The sequence below is a fragment of the Glycine soja genome, chromosome 10 (genome assembly GCF_004193775.1).
Source record: "Glycine soja cultivar W05 chromosome 10, ASM419377v2, whole genome shotgun sequence".
NCBI lineage: Eukaryota > Viridiplantae > Streptophyta > Magnoliopsida > Fabales > Fabaceae > Glycine > Glycine soja.
The window spans coordinates 40874669-40898419 of NC_041011.1; the positions used below are offsets into that span (position 1 = coordinate 40874669).

The 23751-nt window shown below is 32.4% G+C and overlaps 3 protein-coding genes across 6 annotated transcripts; 1 reads left to right on the plus strand and 2 right to left on the minus strand.

The window, feature by feature from the left end:
• Positions 1 to 2448: 2448 nt before the first annotated feature.
• Positions 2449 to 3834, minus strand: LOC114371759. The gene has a single exon (XM_028329101.1). It carries the CDS (start codon positions 3832 to 3834, stop codon positions 2449 to 2451), a length of 1386 nt encoding a protein of 461 aa, XP_028184902.1.
• A 2641-nt stretch (positions 3835 to 6475) lies between these two features.
• On the minus strand, positions 6476 to 12098 carry LOC114371760 (WD repeat-containing protein 48-like). Its single transcript, XM_028329103.1, has 14 exons — positions 12000 to 12098; positions 11386 to 11544; positions 10314 to 10379; positions 10095 to 10184; positions 9619 to 9927; positions 9340 to 9437; positions 8595 to 8630; positions 8399 to 8519; positions 8060 to 8278; positions 7725 to 7820; positions 7547 to 7612; positions 7361 to 7399; positions 7095 to 7232; positions 6476 to 6969 (listed from the first exon to the last, which is right to left on the minus strand). The coding sequence occupies exons 1-14, from the start codon at positions 12096 to 12098 to the stop codon at positions 6628 to 6630; spliced, it is 1878 nt and encodes a 625-aa protein (XP_028184904.1). The 3' UTR covers positions 6476 to 6627.
• A 6758-nt stretch (positions 12099 to 18856) lies between these two features.
• LOC114372449 (kinesin-like protein KIN-14U) lies at positions 18857 to 23174 on the plus strand. Of its 4 annotated transcripts, XM_028330008.1 has the most exons (12): positions 18857 to 18970; positions 19118 to 19197; positions 19414 to 19621; positions 19737 to 19820; positions 19910 to 20071; positions 20173 to 20279; positions 20403 to 20590; positions 20688 to 20852; positions 20944 to 21162; positions 21356 to 21393; positions 22010 to 22137; positions 22225 to 23174. In XM_028330008.1, exons 3-12 carry the CDS (start codon positions 19417 to 19419, stop codon positions 22861 to 22863), a joined length of 1935 nt encoding a protein of 644 aa, XP_028185809.1. In that variant the 5' UTR covers positions 18857 to 18970; positions 19118 to 19197; positions 19414 to 19416; the 3' UTR covers positions 22864 to 23174. The 4 variants fall into 4 exon arrangements, with proteins under 4 accessions (XP_028185809.1, XP_028185808.1, XP_028185810.1 ...); XM_028330007.1 differs by having other exon boundaries at positions 18862 to 19197; XM_028330009.1 differs by lacking the exon at positions 19118 to 19197 and having other exon boundaries at positions 18881 to 18970.
• Positions 23175 to 23751: the final 577 nt, after the last annotated feature.

A 23751-nucleotide genomic window follows, 5' to 3' on the forward strand; every position in this document is an offset into this window, starting at 1 on the left:
TATTACTGCATAAACTATTTTAAAAAAATTAATTTTAAATAATTAAAATATGTTTTTAAATTATTTTTAATTATAGATTTATGTTAAAATGTGGAATTATGAGAAAAAATAATTCTAAATGTAAAGTAAATAAACACTTTACTTTTTTTTTTTTTTTTGGAGACATGATGCAACAAGATCTGTACAACATAATTTGGATAATGGTTAGCACATCCAAAATGATGGATCATGGATCACGACTACTTACGATTATGATTACCTTGTATCTACAGATATCTTAATCTTTTAAATTGATTATTTTCATGATAAAGTTTATGAATAAATATGGCTAAAAAGATTCAAACAGCTCATAAACTTCGCCCAGTGGGATGCACTTCTCTTTTTGGCATATAGAAGATCCTTGTCCCAAAGTCACACATATGTAGTTTTGAATTGATAAACAGAATATTTCATTTCATCCCAGTGCAGTTTGATATAAGAAATTTATCAACTTGTTATATACTAGAAGTCAGCAACATGTTATTATTTTCCCTATATTTTCTCTTTGATTGCATAATAAAAACACAGATCAGCCTGACCTGCTATGCTAAGATCACACATCACGCTCCTCTTCAACTATGCTAGAAAGTCACATAGGCTACCAAGATTTCAATCGTTTAAACAAACAAATATGCAAACAACGTTTCAAATTCTCCAAAATAATCCACCATTTCCAAAAATACAAGGATCAGACAAACTCTTTGCCCAAATAGACCTCCTAATTGTGTACATGCTTGCAGGTTTGCAAATTAAGATTAATTCTGCAAACTAATTAACAGAATCTAGAGTAACTTCATAACATGACTCATGAGCTGATATGGTAATAGCAAACAACTAAATACTAACAAAGTATTCTTTGGGCCAAGCTCAAATTGAATTCATTTCTATGCAAAGTTGGTAATACCGAAATTATAGCAGTTTAAGATAGTTTCTTGTACAGATTCCAATGTTACTTCTACTAAACCTTATAAGTTATCAGGAATAATATAAACAGATCGATACAAACAGAACCATCATTTTTTTTTTCAACAAGGTGCTTACATCATAGTTTCACAAGAAAACACCAATAACCGAAGTAGCTCAAGAATTAAATAGAACTAATTTACAACAACTGTCTTAAATTGAATCAGCATCTAGCAACTACCCATCAATATATACCCCCATTAAGACGCAATTCATAAAACAGCACCAGAAAATCATAGAGTTATAAAAATTTTCATTGATAACGAAGAAACGCACATGGAACCAAACCTGTTCAGATAACTGGCAGGAAAGTGAATTGCGAATTTGATGCGAGTGGCTGACTGAGTGAAGTGAACTTATGTATTAAAATGGAAAATATTTTATGTTTTTGTCAAACAAACATTCCATTATGGTTGAAAATTGGCAAGGCAAATTCATCTACACGCTTTGTTTCAGTGATAAATAAATAAATTTCAGAGTGTTTAGACATTCATTTTTTTCCCAACAGCTACTATTTGTAAATTAATCATTTTTTTAACATATTAGTTTCTTTCCCTAGACCAAATCATGTCAGTGTTTAGCAAAGGACTTCAATTGATTGAGTAATGTGCATATACAAGTTATTTTAAAATTTTTAACATTTGAGTTTAATTCTTATGAATAAAAAAAATCTTATTAGTGTTCAAACACTCATTTTTATTGAATTTATAATATCCAGCTTAAAAAACTTTGAACCTCAAATCTTATTTATTTAAGACATTCAACTTCAAACCCAATTTCATTCCAACCAATGTCACGTTGATTTCTCGTTATTTAATTACATTTTCATCTTTCTATCATAATTAACGTGTGATTTGAGTATCTCAATGAATTCTACTAAGTCAGAAATATTGATACTTTCTTCGCTGCAGAGTTATACTCTTCATAACATAACAAGTGTAGAAAAAATACCAGCTTTTGTGGTTATTGATTCTGCTGTTCCTCTAAATAAACATCATCATAGTACGCTTCATTTTTGGAGTGTAATTGTTGAAAGGAGTGAATGAACGGATAGAAATTAAAAGAAAAATGTTAAGAATATAAGTATGATGCATGAATATATGTCATTGATCGACCATCTTACCAGGCCAATGATCATATCAGATATAGCCAACAAGGGTCGTTATTTAAATAGCACTCCACATATATTTATTCAATCCTTACACATCGCTTTTGCCTCTAAAATCAGGTACAACACACATGTCATATCATTATTACATATAGAGAAGCATTGATACATATATTAATTAACTTAAGAAAGCCAAACCATGTAATTACTGAAAGCACATGCACCTGAGAGCTTACTCAACAAGAGTACATGTTACTAATTCTTCATACATGTATAGCTATAGCTGCTAGCTTATTGGATGGACATGCATGCCATTAAACTTATCCTCATCAGCCTCCTTAATTATGATCGAGGGTGACGCCATTAAACTTCTTCTCAGCCTCCTTATGATTCATGACTCCATAGCCCCGTCTCTTGTCATAATCATAATCAGGACGTTTCCCCCCATCACCGAAATTGAAGCGTTGTCGCACCGGATTCATGGTCCTGTCACATGTGCTTGCTGGTGGTGGCGCGGGCCTGCTCCCAAACTGGCCTGGCCCATTTTGATGGGCCTTGTTCTCATATTCACGCAATTTTGCAGCTTCTTTCATCAACAACTCCATGGCCTCGTCGATATTATTCGTTGCCTTGGTTAGTTGGATCCCTTTTCTTGGTGAATCACTCCAGCCTGAAGCGGGTTTTGATCCACCGTGCTTGTTGTGGTAGTTGCCGTAGTCACCCTCATGATCATAGTTGCCATGTCGAGTTGGACTTGCACTTCCACTACCATAGCCCCCACCATATCCATTTTTATTAACGGAAATACCTGTGGGCTTGGGCTTGGGCTTGGGCTTGCCCCCTTCTCCGTTGTTGTAGTTATCATAGTTGTCACCATATCCACTATTATAAACGGGACTGCCAGTGGGCTTGGGCTTGGGCTTTGGCCCTTCTATGTTGTTGTAGTCACCACCATATCCACTATTATAAACAGGACTGACAGTGGGCTTGGACCCATCTTTGTTGTAGTAGTCCCCATAGCTATCATAATCATGATCATAGGGACTTGTATAACCGTCATGGTTAATTGGCTTGGGTGCACCATAGTCACCACCATAACTACTATTATAAACGGGACTGCCGGTGGGCTTGGACATGGGCTTGGGCTTGGGGCCATTTTTGTTGTATCCATCATAAGCATGATCAAAGTTGTTCTTCTTGGCAGGACTTGTATAACCATCATGGTTATCAAAACTCTTAGTGTTACCTCCATATAAAGGCTTGTTCCCTTCCTTGTTGTTGCCATAACCAGGACCATCATGTTTATTGGCATCTCCAATTGGCTTGTTGGTTCCGTAGTCAGCATAGCCGCCATTGTAAGGTTTTGGCTGCGAGGAGTGGCGCCAATCAGGTGAAGTCACGTGACCGGAGGACCTTGGTGGACTACGGTTAGCTTCATTGTGCACCTTGGTGAGGAAGTCATCAAATTTACGTGGGCTTGTTTGATGTGGATGCTTCCCTTCATCGTCATCATGGTCGTTGTCACTCTCGTCCTCATAATAAGGCCTGCTAGCAACTGGAATTATTTTTTTCTTGGTAACGATCCCGTCTGAGTAACCATTACCGTTACTAAATTTGGGGACGTAGGGAGCAAATGGCTTTGCACCAGTTTCAATGTTTCTCACATTGCTAGTGTTGTAGGTGGATATTTGAGCGCTTCGGTATGCGTAACCATACTGAGCCATGCTTCTTACTTCTCAAACATACACCCACCTCTATCTTTTGCTTCTTAACTTAAAACCCTTCTCTTTTTATATAGGAAGAAAAAAAAGTTAATTATTAGATTCTGAATTTGAGGTATATATGTCCTTATTTTAGTCCTTTTTGAAATTTAAAAATATTTTTTTTAGTTATTAAATTTTGAAAATTATATTTTTTAGTTAATAATATAATAAATTAATACTTTATGATGGTTTTTAATTGCCTTAAATTAATTTTTATTTTTTGACCATTTGAATTTGTATTTAAAAACTATTATAAAGTGATAAAAATCTATCACAAAGTGCTTTAAAATTACCACAAAATATCAATTTATTATGTCAGAAACTAAAAATAATAATTTTTTAAAATTTAAAAACTAAGAAAATATTTTAAATTTAAAAGACAAAAAAATTACCCACTCAAAATCAGGGACTAAAACTAAGCTGAAAAAAAAAATACGGTGAAACTTTTTGTTTGAACTATGCCCGGCCCACAATGTCTCCAACTAAAATAGCTAAAGATATGCATGCGGAGCAGGAGATTGAAACTTATCGTGTGCATAAGATAAGAGAATCGTATGCTATATACTTTAGGCGGAATTGACAATACACGGGTGTGAATTTTATTAATGTTCTTATATTGATGATATCTCTGGTGATTGAAAGTAAAGAATGGTATTAATTCCTTCAATTAGTGGATTGAGAAGCTTGAATTCCACTTGTTTTAGTGACATGCATCGTTTTCTACCCCTGGATGTAAATGAACATGTTCGTTGGTGTTGGATGGAATCCAACGACGCAGTAACGAGAACAAAGTAATTAAAACGGACCACAACATAAAAAGAATCTGAACCCATTTCATTTTCTGCTAGCAAAGTCAAGAATCTGTGGAAATCTACAGTTCGAAAGAGTATCAGTGAGCTAGGTGGGCTCCCTGGAGATAGAGATGACTTCTCTCAATTGATGAACAAAGTTATGCTAGCCATATATTTATTTAATTAATAAACTACTGAGTAATCAATCTTCAAGCTTCAACTACAGAGAGAGTGCCACTTCATTAATTTAATCGTCATATACTTTACTGCTTTATTGGAATTCAATATATTCTCTTTTTTGGCTACAACGTAGTGAGGGAGAGGAATACTTTTAAAAAGGAAACTTCAATCATTCAGCTTCAAACAACGATTCTCCTCCGATCTGAAATTAACAGAGAAATTATTAAGTGATTTGAAATTATTATAGCTAGTCTCAACTAATCTTTACATTATTAAAATGGGTTTAATTTAATTTTGGTTTTTTTTTTCATTTCCTCAAAAATTTAAAATTTAAAATTCAAATTAATTTTTAATAAGATCAAATTGAATTCATTTTATAAAAAAAAAATAAGAAATCTGAAATCAAACCTTTAAAAATAAAGAACCTAATTCGACTACTTTAAAAAATTACAGAATTTTATTGAACCTTTAGACAATAAGATGATCAAATTCAACCTACAAATAAATTAAAAAAAGAAAAAAAGTAATTAAAGGTGCATTTATCTATTATCTTGTCACCTCATGCCATTGACAACATTGTTTCCTCTCCCATATCTGGCTATTCGTATATCATGGCACATCAGCGATGGACAATATTGAACAAAGGAAAAGAGATGGATTTGCTTAACTACTCGAGAAGATATATTCAACCACCTGAAATGTATTTCAAAATATAATTTAACATTTCCATAAGAAAAAAACAATGTCCTGACTGCAAGTTTTCAAAGATGGAATAGGTTATTAACTACCATGTTCAAGGAAATATCTCAAATTTGATTCACAACTTCAAGGATAAAGGAACAACGCGTTCTTCTCTTCCTACAGGACACTTCGTTCATTTCATTTAGAAATGAAGATTGAGAAAGCGCATGGAATTATTGCTTGATTTCTTTTCTAATCTGTCCATTACTAAGGAAATTAAATCTTGATGAATTCTTAATATACGTGGAGCACTTAGCTTCCCTTGGGTAAGGTTTTGGAGACTAGAACCTTCACATGGATGCAAATAGAAACTGCATCCGCAAAGGTTATCCAAAAAAGATCTGTATCAAGAAAAATATTATATAAATTTTTTATCCATCAGAATTGACATCGAGAGAATTTACAAAAATTCACGCATATGATTCAACTAACAAAATTATATCATCTTAATAAGAAAAATGGTATATAATTACTATTCACTAACCCAAGAGAAATGATAATTATAAAGAATTCCAGAGTTATAAAATTTTCATCAAGGTCAGTAACTCATCCATTGGTAAATGTTCCACCCTCTCTCAAAAAGTAAGAAAACAAACTCAGTCTTTTTAAAAGACTAACCATCAAAAGTGCAAAATATATAGATAGATGATACGAAAAATACATGGAACCGAGCAACAGATAGCACTGGATAAATATTAGCAGCTAACTACTATAACTTAAAACAAAATCGCAACTACTTAATTGATTTGTGTTATAAACTACTATGTTCAGTATCATCATATTTGTTTATGGGATGTGTGTAAAATACTATCATATATATGATTATCCACAGTCAAGTTCAAACATTAGAATAAGCCTAAGATAAGAAAAAGAGGAGATTAAAAAAGAAAGAAAGAAAGAAAGAAATCAGCCAACCAAGTTCTTAATAAATGCAATTGCCATGACCCACAAACAAGTCTTCTTCCTTGCTACTACAAGCATGGGTTCCACCAAACAATGAGAGTGTACAGGAAGGCAAAACGTTAATTACTTCATATTTTCTCTAGAAGCTAGGTAACCGATTATTCAATACAGAGTCCAAACACCACCAGGGGAAGTCTTTTTCATCCTCAGTTCCATCTAAATCAGACATTTTTTTTCTCCACGGACCTCCATGGGTTCCCTCGGTAATAATGGAAGGAGGGGAAACATCTGAGAATTCGAATGGAGGATAAACCATTATCTCAGTCTCAGAACTTCCATCAAGCTCAGTTCTTGAATGTGTAACACTTCCAGATAGTAACTCCGCATTATCATATGGAGGGGCTGGAGTTCCCATTCTTTGCTTTCTTTTTATCAACCAATTAGCCAAGAGCCCTTTCAGTGTTTCTTGAGCCAAGTTAACCTGTAGAGTAATGTCAAGAGTCATGAGTTGCTTTCATATATCTTAATTAAGAAACAAGCAAGCACTGATTTTGGTAGTTGATACTTGATATATAGTAAATTGGATATGAGGATAAATGCGTTTACCTTATCATCTTCAGGCTTGCCTACAATGTTAAGATCTGCAGAATACATCTCACCAGAAAAACATTGAGGAGTGTCCAAATGTACAGACAAACATCCAAGTCTAGTATCCACTGTGAACCATGCTGGAATATTGCTAACCTGAAGCAGTATGGGTAGAAAATAAACATAAAAAAAAAAACTAGGTAGGGCTAAAATCTTATATAACCGAAACAAGTGTAACTGTGTAAGTAGAATTAGTTGGTGATGATTAATATCAGTAATCATACCATCTCAAACAACTCTTCTTTCTTCTCCTCAAATGAAACCTACATACATAGTTCACATGTAAAGCATGAGCTATTTTGAACTCAATAGAACTTCGAAAATTATAATTATAATCAATACAAGTATGTTCATTCCTTTCTACAATGTTGCCACACCGATAACCAAATGAAAGTACAATCTATTCTTACCTTTCCAAAATCTTTAACTACAACACCTTTCGTAATTTCCCACAACTTTACTGAACCAGAAGTATCCTATAAAGAGCCATTTTATCAGCTCAGAAGATGACAGAAAGATTAACAGAATAGATGACAATTTAACATTTTTGGCATATAATAGCACGAATAAAAAACACCATATGATTACCTTTGTCAGGACATGCCTCCTATTATTCAAAACTTCATGTTGTACAATTGAAGGGATGCCAGGAATAGTTAAAGTTGGTTGTTTATATACAGGAACCTATTGACGTTTGTAATTTTGGAAATAAAAAGAAAATTATTAGTGCCCCAAACAGAGAACCAAAAGAACATTTATCTGTGAAATATACATGCACAAATATACATAACACAACTATGCTTCACCTTTATTTGTGCAAATGCACTAGTATAATGTGTTCCTATAGCAATACAACACACTTGGTAGATAAAATAATAAAGTTAGTATGTTGAACTTTTGAGAAATAAATAAGTATAACATACAAGGGTAGATCCTTCTAGTGACACCCTTGCTCTGGAAAAGGACAAATTGCCTCTATGGAAAATCTTTTGAGGGTTGCGTCCTTCAGCAGGCCATCTGTGCACTGAAGAGTCTGTTGATGCAACCCAAATGCTATCGTCATGCAAAGCCAATTGAAGAATAGGATTTTCCCCGGTTGAAAGCAAAACACTCTCTCTTGTTTGCAAGTCTGTCAAGTATAACTACAAAAATAAAAGAATTACGAATCAGTAACACAAGCTTCACTAATTAAGCAAAACAAGGAGACATCATATAAATTCAAAGTCATGATAATTAAAAATTTATCGAAAAACTGCACTCACAGAAGAGTCTCTACCACCACTATAAACATGACTAAATGTTGAAGTGCTTGCAAGAGCCCAAATAGAATCTGTATGAACTGCATAAGAATGCACACAGCGTTGCTGACCAAGATCCCAAAGCCTATGATGAAAGATGGTGAGATTAGTAAACCATAAAACAAAAAGAAATTATTATAAAACCATATACACGCATTACCTTATCATAGAGTCTGAAGATCCTGATATACAAAACCTGCAATAAAAATGTTAAAATAATCTCAGCTCTTGTGGGGAAAAAGCATTACTTAATCTAACCTAATAACTTATAAAAAAATTTCGTACCCCATTGCCCAGAGGCTCTTCGCTATGCGAAGGTATGGGGGAGGGATATTGTACGCAGCCTTACCCTTGCATATGCAAAGAGACTGTTTCCGGATTCGAACCCATGACCAACAAGTCACCAAGGCACAACTTTACCGCTGCACCAGGGCTCGCCCTCTAACCTAATAACTTATGCCATGGAAAAATGCATGGCTATATGGAATGGCAAAGAAACCAAAAAACATTTAGTGTTTATCTCCTTTTCATCTTCTAAACATATAAGCATCATCAATTCAATTAGCTAAAAAGATTTTTGTCATCAATTTAATTAGTCCCTCAAAATCATAAATAAATTATTAAGTCCTAACTTTAGTGAATGTTTAGCTCAACTTTTTTTTTTTTTATAGCAAAAAAGGAGCAAGAGCCTGTAGGAGATTGGGGCTGACATCCCAACTAAGCTTACGTTTACCTACTTTTTGAGAGAGCTTTAGAAAAATACGCGGATTATTTCTCCAATCAAGCTAAATCAAGCATGTTGCTAATGTTTGTAAATAGTAACTTGTCCAGAGTAGAAGCAATGCCATAAGTATTTTTGGTGGGGGGGGGGAGGAGCAGAAAAATTACGAGTCCTATCAACACACCTGCCAGTAGAATCCAGAAGTAAAGCCCTGATGTTATCTGTATGCCCTTTTAGCTTCAAAGTCTTTGATCCAGATCTCGGATCCCAAATACGCAAAACCTTAAAAGAAAAAATAAATAAAAATAAATAATGCTCTAGGTAGAGATAACACCCCACTATCTAGCTAATGAAATTCAATTTAATATAATATAAAGTAAATGCTTCTTATATTCCAAGGGTAATAGCTAGCAGAAGCCACACACGGGAGAACATAAATCTGAACAAGAATGCCACATTTTACCTTTTCTGTACCACCGGAGACAAGAAGTGTTCCACCTTCATTCATTGCCAATGCATAAACAGATTCCTTATGGCCTTTGGCAATAATTGGATTGTATCCTTGAGATTGAGTAGTGTGCATAGACATACTGTTACTTGAGCTGATGGTATGTAAGCTTGTCATTGGTAATGAGTTTCCAGAAACATTGATATCATTTGAATTATCATCATCATCCATTGGATCATTGCATTTTGTAGCTGAAGCTAGTGCAGCTTCAATATCCCATATAAAAATCTCCCCGCCAAGGCCACCAGAGGCAACCACATTGCTCTAAAATTCACGACACTTCTAAAGAATCAGAAAATGGATTTGATAAGATTCAAACTTTAAATTCAATCAAACTATGTCATATTTGAGCACATAAAAACAAGAAGAAAAAAAAACTTTTCTTGGTGTGCGATTCATAAGAAGCATGAAAAGTTCATAGTACACATTACATTTTTTTCTGCCACAGCAAGGCAAGTAACATAATCTGAGTGTTGACGGAGTGTCCTAGTACATGTTCCTGTGGACAAAGCATTCCATGTCTAGCACAAACATACAACCACCAAGTTAAACAAAAGGGGGTGGAAAAATTGAATCGATACTGACGTACCGTTATCACGGGAAAAGAGCGAGGATTAATTACAACTACAACTAATCAATAGTCAACGAACCTTAAGGGTTGTATCTGAAGAACACGAAACAAGAACATTATCACCAACAAGAACAACATCATTAACCTGCAAAAATAAAAAAATAAAAAGCAATTTCTATCTATTTAACTTACATTGCAAATTGTGTAGATATATTTGTTTGGTTGGTAAAAAAGCTATTTATTCCTTAACTGGTGTAACATCTAAAACTCATGGAGTCTTAGAAATTTAGGATTAAACCAAAAGTATATAAGTTGAGCAATGATTCTAGGTTCAATTTTTATAGAATAATAATATAATATTATTTTGTATTGGCTTTGCCATTATTTTCACACACACAGACGCTAAGTATTGTTCTCAAATGTTATATGTCTTTTTTCTTGTTCACAAACACCTTTTATCTATCTATTTATTTATTTAATAATGGTGTTTTTATTTAATAGTAAAATCAAATGTTATAATTTTCTCGTTATTAAATGTTATCAATTATGCTTTTTATGGATTTAAATTTTCAAGTAATTATTTATTTAATTAAAATATATTATATTTATTTATTATTTAGTAATTAGCATTCAAATATATTAAAATGAAACAGGTTAATTGAACTATTGTAAAATATAAATAATACATTTTTGGTTGGAGAAAAAAAATTGATTGAGTTGTTTTGAAGTATGAAAGATTATTGGAAAGTGTAAAATATAGGTTTCTTTATTGGATATGCACTTGACGAATCACTCTAAATAAATAAATAGTAAATAGATTTTATGTTTCCATGGATAAGACATAATTTTGCACATAACATATATAGTGAACAACTTACCCATGTTGCATCATATGCATCTTTTAACCTGATCGATCACTTAGTTCAATGTTAAGTAAAAAAATTGCTACTAAATCAATGTCGTTTAAGCAAGAAAATTACACATAATAAATACAAATTCCAATAAATTGATAACAACAACAACAACGTCTTATCCCACTAGGTGGGGTCGGCTACATGGATCAACTTCTGCCATAATGTTCTATCAAGTACTCAATCATAATGATGATAAACAAAAGGAAAAAAAAAAAGCACAAGATAAATAAGGATTACCCAGTCCACATGAGATTCAAAGGTAGCAGAGCATGATGGCATGTCATCAGCTAGTGCCCACCGATTTAACTTCCCATCACGACTTCCAGTGAAGAGATAACCAGATCCATCAAATGTAGTAGACTTAAGAACAGACAAACAATTTATGCCTGCACAGTGCTGCAGAAAATAACAAACTTTAAAGATAATATTCAGATACACCAACCAATGATATTTTTTACTTTATAAAGATTTCCAAATAAAAAATGCAAGATTGATGCCCAAATAATGTATATTACATCACCTGATTGAAGCAAAAAGCCAAGTAACTGGCCAGAATGATACAAATTAACACCATGGTGTACAATAAACTATTGATGATAAATTAAGCTTTCATTGATTACAAGGTAAAATAATGGGTAAATTTTAAACATTTGATGTTCAAAGATAGAGAACAATATGGGTACCGCTTTATTAACTTTAAGAATTACAGAATCAACTCATACAATTGACAGGCTTATAGGCAAATGACAAAAACAATCTGTATGGATAAAAATGCAAGTTACAAAAAAACAAACATAAAACTCATCCATTTTCCTGGAAAAAAAAATAGAATAAACAAATAATGATCTCACCCTTTTGTCATCAGAATCATTCAACACATACGTTAATCTCTTCTCCTTCCGAGGGCGAGTTGAATTGTTTGTGTTCCCCGCACTACCAACACGATGCATTGCTGAAACTATGACAATGCATAAATGATAAATCATGTAGCATAAATAGCAAATCCAGAAGTAAATTACAAAAATGTAAAAGGATACTAATTAATTTAAATGATTTGTGTCAACCTATACATGAGTTCCTTGACATAAAAAAAAAAAAAAACTTATATATAAAAGTGGTTAGCAAGATGCAAGGTGGTAATCTCAACTAAATAATTTGCTACAGTTCAAATTGTTACAAATGGGGATCAAGATCTAAACATTTTATTTTATAAATTATTTGGTTGAAGAACTAAGGATTGACTTATATTCCTCAACTATCAATCCCAAAACTTATCATTATTCATACTCACTAAATTTTGAAAATATGTCTCAGACAAGCTATCACACATCAGAAACAACCTAACTTCTATTTCTGCCAGATGCCAATCTACTAGCTTAAGAATGTATCCCCATTGTGAACAGACCAAACGAAATATATCCTGAACAGTTGACAATGTGTTCATCAAAAGAACAATTTCAATAGTTCAATGTACTAAAGAACTATAGATGGGTTGGGCTTTACATAAAAAGTGGCCTAAAATAGACCAGATTTTTTGGCCCAACGGGTTAACTGGGCTCAGGCCGGGCTAGTCCTACAGATAAATAAAAGTGAAAATCAAGTAAGTTTTGTAGTTGAGGTGGTGAGGTGTGCGTGAAAAATGACTCACGTGTGGTGAGGTTGAGAGAAATATATCAGGTGCTATTTATCATCATGAAAATAAAAGGGTGAACAATGTGCGTTAGTGAGCAGTGACAAAAGAGCAATGTTTATTGTGTGAGATGCTTGTGTAGTTGTGTAGCTGTGTGTGACAAGCAATGTACTGTTAGGTCATAAGGTGAGAGAATATATATGCAAAATGAAGGCAAACGCACAAAATGTAAACACTAGGTGTATGTTTGGGAAACTGGTGCCGAGGTCTGAACGTACATTGGATCCAAAAATATGCCTTTCCTTACTTCTGAAAAGGTAAGTTGGATTTTCGGTACCCACAATTCAAACACACGCTATACCATTTTTTGGACGAGAACAAGGCCATTGTGCCTTTGTGAGTGTGAATGCTTACTATGTAATTCAAGCTTTGTTTTTTAACTATATTTCAATCACTTCATAAGTACATTTTTAAATTTATTTTTAAGATGAATTTGGCCCATTGGTCAGACATATGACCGAGGCCTAAAAAATAACAGTCCAAAGGAAATGTGGGACGATCAAATTGGTTGATTTAGTTTCATGCTTTAACCTAATGGGTCAGATCAGAGTGTTTGTTTCAACAACTCTAAGTGCATTTGGTACAATAATGGAATTCAAAGACTTAATAAATTTAGTGCAATTAATTCTTTGCAAATGTAGAAATAATCAAAATTATATCCATCCAATGCCCAACAACAAAATTTTGTATTGAGCCAAATTGAAAATGTGGTGAGTTTGTCTAGTTGTACAATGCAAGATAACAAAATCACATGCCATAGAAAATAAGCTCAAAAGCCAAACGTCTAGGCCCAGTAAAATTGTAGAACCAATAATTTCATTAAAACGTTGGAAACATGATTAATGCAACCTTAAATAAGATCATGGAATCATGTAAATCACGAATAACATGAAAACACAAAATCATAATTTGCATAACTGAGGCCTAAACAACACACCATTAAAGCTTTTTCCAAATTAGCGTCTTGTACTTTCCCCAAAAACTGCTGGATTTGTCCACAAATGTCTTCTCATTTCTCAATATTCTCAACGGTTTGCTAAACTCTGCAATTCCACGCTTATAACCTGTTTTCTTTCCTGCAAGCCTTCTTCGATAATCAGTACTATATTCAGCTGAGGGTCAAACTTATATACCAGTCAAAGCATACCTTTGATATCAAATCCACACACAAAAAATTAAATGCGAATTAAAACCAAACACAACCATAGAAGAGATAACAAATTGAGCCAGTCAAAGCTATTGAATACCCCAAATCATTCCAGATATAATGTACGTGGACGTAAAACTCAAATAGTAATAACAATAATAACACCAGCAAGTCTTATACCATTACGCAAATTAACAAACCCGATCACAGGGTTAAGCATTCTATCGTGGTCTGGAACTAAACTAACTTCTCATAAGATGCATGAATTTTTCTATAATTGATACGAATAAATAATAGAAAGTGGAACAAAAAATAAGTCCCAACCTCAATCAATTATGAATGTGTGACACAGCTGTTTTGTGCTTGTTTGTTTTTCTAATGCGTAAGCTTCAACTTGAGAGGAATTTGTTTCATAGGGAAGGGAGAAAAAAGAGAGTGAAGAATGCATGCAGCTCTAGATGGGATTTGATTTTACCGCGGCAAGTAATTTGACTTTAATTAAGGGCAATATTGTTTTTCAGTTTAAAAACAAATCCACGCAATTGATCTTGATGTTTTTGTTAAGGTTTGTTTCCTGATTTATCGTATTACCGTTTCATATCCAATATCTTGATATGATCATGAAGTATCACGTTTTTTTATTGCATTCTAATTAACAGTTATATTCAATTTTAAGTGCAACTTTTTTGCTTACAATCTGTTAGAAGGGTTTAATAGTTTTCTAATCGAATATTCTTTTTCATTTTTCTGAACCATTTAATATGATATTTTCATATACAACTCTAATAACTACATTTCTAAATCTTGTCTAATGTTATAGAAAACAATAAGTCAAATTCCTTTTCAAAAAATAAATAAGTCAAATCAATTTTTCATCACTATATGACTGATATTTTTTTTTATGAATCTATTATCTATCTATCTATTACTACTATTTGTTACATATTAAGAAGGTTTTGTTGTCCAAAATCATGTCACGTAGTACCACCCTTTCAAGATATTTAATATTTTGCTTGAATCATTTTCAATTTTCATAGATTTTTAATAATAAAATAACTAATGTATATAATTACATTAACTTTGAGATCTGCACCAAAAAAAAGGACTGTATGTACCCAAAAAAACTTTGAGTTGTATTAAGGTGCTTAATCAATTAATTTTTTGCTTCAATCAATTAAAATATAAGCTGAACTTATTAATTAAATATTCCGTGTTAAAAATCTATAGAAATTGTTAGAAGATTATTATTTTCTTTTTAAAAGCTTATTTAATAATAAATAATAAAGTAAAATGTATATATAAATGTGGAATCAATTTATACGGGTGTTGATTAGGTGAAAATTAATATTAAGGGTAAATAGTCACTTTTGTTCCTTAGTGTGTAATTCGCTCACAAATACATCTTAAAAAATGAAAATATAAAATTTAGTCTAGAAAGTGTAAAAAGTGCAATAAATATGTCCTCCCGTTAACTTTCACTGTTAATAAAATCACTTACTTGACACGAAGGGATAAATTTGTCAGTGAAATGATTGGCAACGTAGATTCTCAGCATAAGGATATATTTGTCATAATATTTTTTTAACTTTTCGTCTTCCCACTCTGTTTACAACTGCGTCCCTGGAAAATATGAAAATATAAAATTTAGTCATTGAAAATATAAAAAATGCAACAAATATATCTGAACGTTAATAATAGATTGTAACTAATTATTATTATTATTATTATTATTATTATTTTTATGTGTTTATAATTTACTGTTCCTATTCGTTTAGTACTTATGCAATATATTTTTTAAATTTCCTTTTAATATATATATTTTTATTATTTTGATTTCCTTATCAAACCTTAATCTTTGCTATTAAAGAAAAACTTTATCTTATATCTTATAATTTTATCAAATTTTTACTAAATTTCTCACTTTTAATGTTTAAAATTATTCCATATCACAATTTCAATTTAAGTGCCCTCATATTTAGATTGAAAATAATATGTCGAGAGTTTTGAGTAGAAAAAACACAACCGGTTACGTGACCAAATTTATTTATTTTAAAAAAGAATTTAATCAACTAATTTTTTTTAAAAAAAATCTCACAAAATTTAAATTAGATAAAGTTAAAGTGAAATTATAAGTCTTTTTCCTTAATATATATATATATACACCTCAAATATGAAAGAATTCATTGGATAAATCTTATGTGCTTCCATTCGAGATAACATTTGTTATACATAATATGAATTAAATGAAAACAGTTACTAACAAGTAAAGAATCCAAATAAATTTAAATAAAAAATATAATAATACTCAAATTAATACAGATGTTAACTTTAAAACAAAACAAAAAAATTAATACATAGGTTTATTCTTTGTCTTTGGGACGTAAAGTTGTATCTCTCGCTGATTTAGGGACTGCAGACCTTATTTGACATATTGTGGCAGAGTACATAATAAAGATTAATAATTAATTGAAGAAACAAAAAATTTCAAGAAATAAAAGGCTTTCATTTTTTTAAATGGTAACTTAATTTTTTTATATCATAAAACTAAAAAAATTTATTTTAGTTTGAAAAATAAGTAGTTATATTGATTAATTAAAAAACTAATTAACAATTTAATAAATGAATAAATAGATAAATAATCAAAGTATAAAAGTTCAAATCTTAAGTTGTATTTTACTATTTTTTAATCTCGTTTTTCATAGCTTATCTCTTATACAATTCATTATTTTGTCAAAAAGATATGATGACAAATATGCCTTTTGGCTGACAATTCATGTTAGCAATCATGTGACAAATTTGTCCCTCTGTGCCACGTATGTTATTCTATTAATGGTGACAGATGGAAGTTAATAATACATAGGACATATTTATTGCACTTTTTATACTTTTAAGAATTAAATTTTGTATTTTAATCTTATAGGAACACAAATTACACATTAAGGGATAAAAGTGATTATTTATTCTAATATTAATGATGTTGTGTAAGAATAATGTATTAAGCAGGTTGTAGAGAAAATATTAGAGATCACTTGGGAAATTTTATTCCTGCTTTCCTACTCGTGTCATTGTAGGGTCGGATTTTTCTAATAATTATTAAACTTTTTTAAATGGTTGTGCAACCACGTAAATGAAACAAATGTTTTTTTAAAATAATTTTTAAGTTGTATACATCTTGATAGAAAAAAAAGAGATAAAAATAAATGATTGATGATGTAATATGATAAAAAAAAATTTATTAATTGAATATTTGAAATTTGAAATTATCAAAATATAATTATTCGGCGTAAATGTTTCTCCATTACTAACAGAATTTGTCTTTTTGCACCGACTGATGGAGTCATGTGTTGGACGCATGCTCGGAAATGGCAACCAAATTGTTGATGAGTTGGCCAAACAAACATAGTTTTAATATTAGTCCTTGCCTTTTCATGTTTTTCATCTTGTTCCTAAGTTTATTAGTCTAGACTAGACAATTTAGATGACCAATCCAACGTGGCTTTCCTACATGGATTCTAGCTTGTTTATAATTTCCTTTTTTTCTCACACAAAGAGGTTGTTCAATTAGGCATAAATGATTCTTCAATATTACCAGAATTTGTTGGATGCATGCTCTCGGGAAGGCCAACCAAGGTTTTTGATGAATTGGATAAACAACTTTAATTTATCCAAACCTTTTCATGTATTTCATTATGCTCCAAACTTTGTTAGTCTGGGCAATTTAGCCAACCAATTCAACGCAACCCTTGGTGTGATTTGGTAGTAGTAGTAGTATAAAGAAAGTGTTAAGAAAATATATACTATATAAAGGTACAAGTTCCAAGGTCTCGAAACCAAAATCGACCCTCCTGTCTGCTCAAGCCTTCGGGATGTTTATCCTGCGATTATCTATTGCTTTTTTGTGGTTTGCCAAGAACAAGGGTAGTCAAAAGAATAGAAAGTACTGTAGAAAATATTAGATAAACTGTATTTAAGTGGTTAAGGAGATAGTATGTTTAAAAGTTTAAAATATTTCTATATTTTTGAAATACTATACGTCAACATTGATTAAAATAGTTATTTTAAAAATTAAGAATTTTTATTAATATTTATATTTAAATTATACTAACTTTTTAAAAAATTACACTGCATTTTAATTAAATTTATATCTAATATATAAAACTTTTTATTCCATACATTTTTCAAGCGTTACACTAGGTTTCCTTATTATTACTCTTTATAAAAAAAATGATTGGCAAATACACGTCATGGTTATTATTTTTAAAAAATTCTGGACCATTACAAGAGTTGGTGGGTACACCCAGAGTTTCTCATTTTCTTAGCAGAATTTAAATTAGACAGAAAAAAAAAAAAACAACCCAATGGCATCTCATAAGATGTGGCAGCATCTGAATCCACATAGTACATTCTATCATTTATAGGGAAAGCAAATTTATTATTTAATGTAAATGTAATGAAATACTAAACTGAACATAGAAATCCAGCATCATCTGAGTCCGCATACATTCTACCATCATTTATATTTTATATAGAAAGTAAATGCAATAAATAGAATAAGAATATAGAAATCTCTCACTCTCATTAATTGAATGCCTATAGGTAACTTACATAAATAAAGAATTTGTCTGAAACAAAGCCAGAACAGAGATGAACCAACCACGTTCCCCGTTGCTTATAGTCAAAGTTTAACTCAAAAGCACTGACATTGAGTAGTGAGTTTCGTAACGAAAAGGAACATCTTTTTCGCTTTAATTTCAACTCTGCCACTCCGCTCCCTCCAACTCCAATAACTACAATTCAAGTTTGAAGATCTGATCTGGACCAACCAAAAAGATTCTTACGCCACCATTATTATTATTATTGTTTTTCTTTCTTATTACTTATTGTACTACAAAACTCCTTTTTTCACTCCTAATCAGGGAGTGTTCAAGTTCAATCATTGAAAATAACCAACTCTCTCCTTCTCTACATCTTTTACTTCGTTCTTTGTGAGTTGAAAATCCGTGCTTGCTTTGAGTCTTTTCTGTGTTGATCCTAAATTCTTCTTCAAAACAGTTCCCTTTTTTTATTTTACTTACTTTTTACTTTTGAGTTTATGGTTTACGCTACATGAATCATGGGAAATGTTTCTTCAGTATTACAGTTTCATTATAACGCGTGTTCCAACTTGCTCCATTGCATGTCTCGAGGTTAAGGGGTTCAAGTCCAATCTATAGTGAGTGTCTAGAAGTTTCGTTTCTTTGATTGACTTTTAGCTAATTAAGAACAGAGAAATAAAAAGAAAAAACAGATCTCTGTGTATGTGTTGTACTAGGTAGCAGTGATAGCTTCTATTACTTTCCAATCCTTGTCTTACATAAGGTTTGTTTTTTTTTTATTACTATAACCGTACTAGGTGGCTGTGTTTCATACTTTCATTTCATGTTTTTAGGTAATGAAAATGCCTGTTCCTAATGGAGAAGAGCAGATTCTGTTACCTGAAACTGAAAATGCAAGTGAGGTTTCGAAATCACCCTCATTGGATTTGAACCCAGATTCAGTTGATGGGTCCCCACCTGTTTCCACCGTTTACACTGATGTGGGTGTCGTCCCAGAACACCAAAAGAACGAGCTTGAGCACTTGATATCCAATTTAGAAGGTATGAATGAATAAAGTCACGCCTTTCTCTCTGTTTCTTTTTGTGGCTTATGGATTTAAATCTAAGGAATAAATGTTGTTAATGTTTTTTGGCTTGGTTGAAATTGTTTGTGTAGGTGAAATTGAGGAGCTGAGGCTCAAGCAGAAGAAATTGGATAAAAAGCGGAGAGAAGAATTAAGCAAGATATTGGACATCAAAGGTATAGGCTAATAGTATATTTACTAAAAAAGCATCAAGGTTAATGCTAATTGTTTACAAAGTGTTGAAGAATTGTAATTTGCTATTCAGGGAGCATTCGAGTATTTTGTAGAATTCGACCGAATCTGGTTACAGAGAAGAGAAAATTTTCTGAACCGGTATCGGCTGGACCAGAGAAAATTCGGGTTAAGTTCGGGGGGACGAGGAAAGATTTTGAGTTTGATAAGGTTTTTACCCAAGAAGCAAGCCAAGGCTAGTATTTAATGTCGGTGTGTCTCCCAATTTTATTTATCTGATTATAGTTCCAACTTTTACTAAAGAGGGTGCATGTGCCCTTGTTGGAACCTCTGCAGAGAGTGTTTTTGTGGAGGTTGAGCCAATTCTAAGATCTGCAATGGACGGGCACAATGTGTGTGTTTTTGCCTATGGTCAAACAGGCACAGGCAAGACATTCACCATGGTTAGTTAATTCAACATTGTGTTGCTATTTGTGCATGTGCTAAACACTCTTATTACTTACTAGTATTTTTTAATGTGGTAGCCTTGCTAGTGTATGATGATGCCATGCAATAATTGTTTTTAGGATGGTACAAACGAGGAGCCAGGAATTATTCCGCGTGCACTTGAAGAGCTCTTTCGTCAAGCCTCTTTGGATAATTCATCTTCTTTTACTTTTACAATGAGCATGTTGGAAGTTTATATGGGCAATCTCAGGGATTTGTTATCTCCAAGACAGTCTGGCAGACCACATGAACAATATATGACAAAGTGGTAACATTTTTTCCCTTTTTCTTTTCACTAACATTTCAAAGATTGAATTCCACAGTATAATAAACTCTAGCTAACTAATGATTAACCCCTTCTATAGCAATCTCAATATTCAAACAGATCCAAAGGGATTGATTGAAATTGAGGGTCTCTCAGAAGTGCAAATTAGTGATTATGCTAAAGCCAAATGGTGGTACAACAAGGGCAAACGGTTCAGATCCACCTCTTGGACTAATGTGAATGAGGCATCAAGCAGGTCACACTGGTGGGTTATAGGTTTACTTAGATACTTCAAAGTATTTTAATGGGTTTCTCAGCTTGATAGTTACGTTATCTGTTTAGCTTCATATATCTAGCTTGACGAGGATAAGCATATTTCGGCGTGGGGATGCATTGGAAGCCAAAAGTGAAGTAAGTAAATTGTGGATGATTGATCTTGGAGGCAGCGAAAGGTTGCTTAAAACTGGAGCCAAAGGACTAACACTTGATGAGGGCAGAGCCATTAATCTTTCCCTTTCAGCTTTAGCTGATGTTGTTGCTGCTTTGAAGAGAAAGAGGTGTCATGTGCCTTACAGGTATGAATCTGGTGTTGATTTCTCATTTTTAATTTATGTCCTTCTAGCTGCTAGATGTTATCTGTACCTGAAAAAGCTATTTAACTTCAGAGATGAGTCCCTTTTACTGCTTCTAGTTTTTTGTACTATCATTGTTTCTTTCTAGACAATCAAAGTATATATAGTTAGTGATTTGTTGCTACTTTGCTTGCAGGAATAGCAAGCTGACTCAAATACTGAAAGATTCTCTTGGTATGATACTATTTCTTCTTTTGATTGCATACACTACCAACTTTTGCGCATGAATGTAGTGTGATAAACCTTTTACAAAATTAGAAATTCATACAATTTGAAATATTTACACGTGTTAGTCTTTAGCTCACTTAGACTATTGAGTAAGAACAGGGAGACCCAATCAGCTTTTTTTGTTGATGTGTCAACATCTATATGAACCATGCATTTGTAAATGTGATAAGATGGAATGAACTACCAATTTAGTCTCCTAAGTATTATTACCCTCTCTCTTGAGTAGTTCCTAAAGTAATAAAACTATATAAGTAATTCCCTAAGCATTAAATTTCCATCAATTTAGTTCCTAAATTGATTTATTCTATTAACGTTCAGGATCATTGTGAAAGGTTTTTTAATATTTGAAGGACTACATATCATGATATATAATATTTCAGGGATTATTATTATTTTTTAATTTAGGGATCATTTAGGAGAGAGTAATACTTCAAAGAATCAAGAATGAAATTGATAGTTTATTTGACATAGATGGCTCGTGATTTATGATGTGCTGACTATTTTGTTGTTTTTTAATCTAAAATATAAAATCTCTAATCTTTATAATCAAAAAATACTTAAGGGTATGGCTCAAAGGTGTTGATGTTGGTGCATATAAGCCCTTCTGAAGAGGATGTTTGCGAAACAGTTTGTTCCTTAAATTTTGCAAAGAGAGCGAGAGCAATAGAGTCCAACAAAGAAGTGCCAGTGGTAATTTTACTGATTTTTTTTTCTAAAGCAAGTTCCTCAGTGGAAACTGTTTGAAGATTGCTGACTACTTGCATATATATACTGTAGGAAGTGAAGAAGCAAAAAGAGAAGAAGATTATGGAGCTAGAGGAAGACATCAAGGAAGCCGAAAAACAGAGCCAGAATTTAAGGGAACAAATACAGCAGATTGAGTTGAAGTTAAATGAGAGTAAAAAGCTCTTATTTACCACATATAGTCTTGTGGAAAGTGATGACATTGCAACCTCAATTAGCCCCAAAGATGATGTCAAAGAGGTCATTGAAACCCCTAAAGCATCCAAGAAGTCCATTAAAAGAAATTTCACCAATTCAATGCCTCGATTCATGACTTCAACTGTTGCAAGTCGCCAAAGGCAAAGTGCTGCAGAACGAGACATTGGTACTGTGAGATTGAAAAGTTTTAGATCAATTGCCTCTAAAAGTTCCATCAATTTTTCATATTCCCAATCATTGAGTTATTCAGATTTCCGCATCAAAGCAATACTGCGAAGTTCAAATGGAAAATCTCGGTACGCTGAAGCAGATAGTGTTCCAATTCCAAAGACTGTTCTCACAGAAAAGCCTAAATGCAACAATGATTTGGAACCAAAAGTCACAACTCCTCGAAGCAAGATGGTTACATCATCAGACCAAAACTTTAGAGTTTCATTGGGTCGTCACAGAAGAAGGATGTCTGATTTGATCTAAAGGTTCAAAAGACATCTTGGTTGCAGATTTTTTAATGTGGTGAAGGGATTGCATGTTTAACTTTTTGCAGTTTATATTTGTCTGTAACAAATAGTAGCGAGTGGTATATGAATAGGTGTGTTTTCTTGATCTTTTCTGGGTTGGGATCTGTTAATTACTTCATTAACATGATCATTCTCTGTTTTTGAGCTTATTGGGTCTGATTAGTCATTTGCTTATGTGATTGTGTAACTATTTGGGGCCACTAACTTTCACTGAAGTTTGTCATCATGACCTTTTATATGAATACAACACTTATTTAGCCTTGACTAGCAGGAGTATGGATCAATAACTGAACTTTTTCAAACCAACAGGAAACAATTTTTTACTATTCCTATTTTTTCTTCCAGACAACAAATGACACATTTAGGCTTAGTTGTATCTATGTATTATCAGGATCTCTGGTTCTTCCTTCATACTTAAAATTATGATAGAATTGTGCTATAACTGGGAAGGTGTTATATTCTTGATGGTCACATACTCACAGGTACAATTGACAACTCAAGTCAAATAGTTTTGACTGATTAATTTATATACGAGGGGAAACAATGATGTGGAGAGCAATTTGTTTTTCTTCGGTTCAGCTTGCGAAAAGACATAGTCGGATCCTTTATTCTATTTTTAAGCATTCTCCAGCGCGGGATTCTTTATGATATTCATAAGGGTATTTGTTTCAGGATAACTTTTTTAATCCTGAGAATATTATTCTTGAAAATAAAATGAGAACATTTTCAGTATTTAATAAAAAAATGTGTTTGTTTAATTATAAAGTTAGTTGAGTATATTTTTTATATTTCTGGGAATACTTGGTTTAATTTTTTTTAGGAATATATATTATAATTACTAAAA

Bases quoted from the DNA above. Each gene is read 5' to 3' on its own strand.
- LOC114372449 (XM_028330008.1), top strand. From the start codon at position 19,417: ATGAAAATGCCTGTTCCTAATGGAGAAGAGCAGATTCTGTTACCTGAA. The intron at 20,072-20,172 runs GCTAGTATTTAA...GAACCTCTGCAG, and splicing joins TACCCAAGAAGCAAGCCAAG to AGAGTGTTTTTGTGGAGGTT. The intron at 21,394-22,009 runs GTATGATACTAT...AAAATACTTAAG, and splicing joins AATACTGAAAGATTCTCTTG to GGTATGGCTCAAAGGTGTTG.
- LOC114371759 (XM_028329101.1), bottom strand. From the start codon at position 3,834: ATGGCTCAGTATGGTTACGCATACCGAAGCGCTCAAATATCCACCTAC.
- LOC114371760 (XM_028329103.1), bottom strand. From the start codon at position 12,098: ATGCATCGTGTTGGTAGTGCGGGGAACACAAACAATTCAACTCGCCCT. The intron at 7,613-7,724 runs GTAATCATATGG...GGCTCTTTATAG, and splicing joins GGAGGCATGTCCTGACAAAG to GATACTTCTGGTTCAGTAAA. The intron at 6,970-7,094 runs GTAAACGCATTT...ATTACTCTACAG, and splicing joins GCAAGCCTGAAGATGATAAG to GTTAACTTGGCTCAAGAAAC.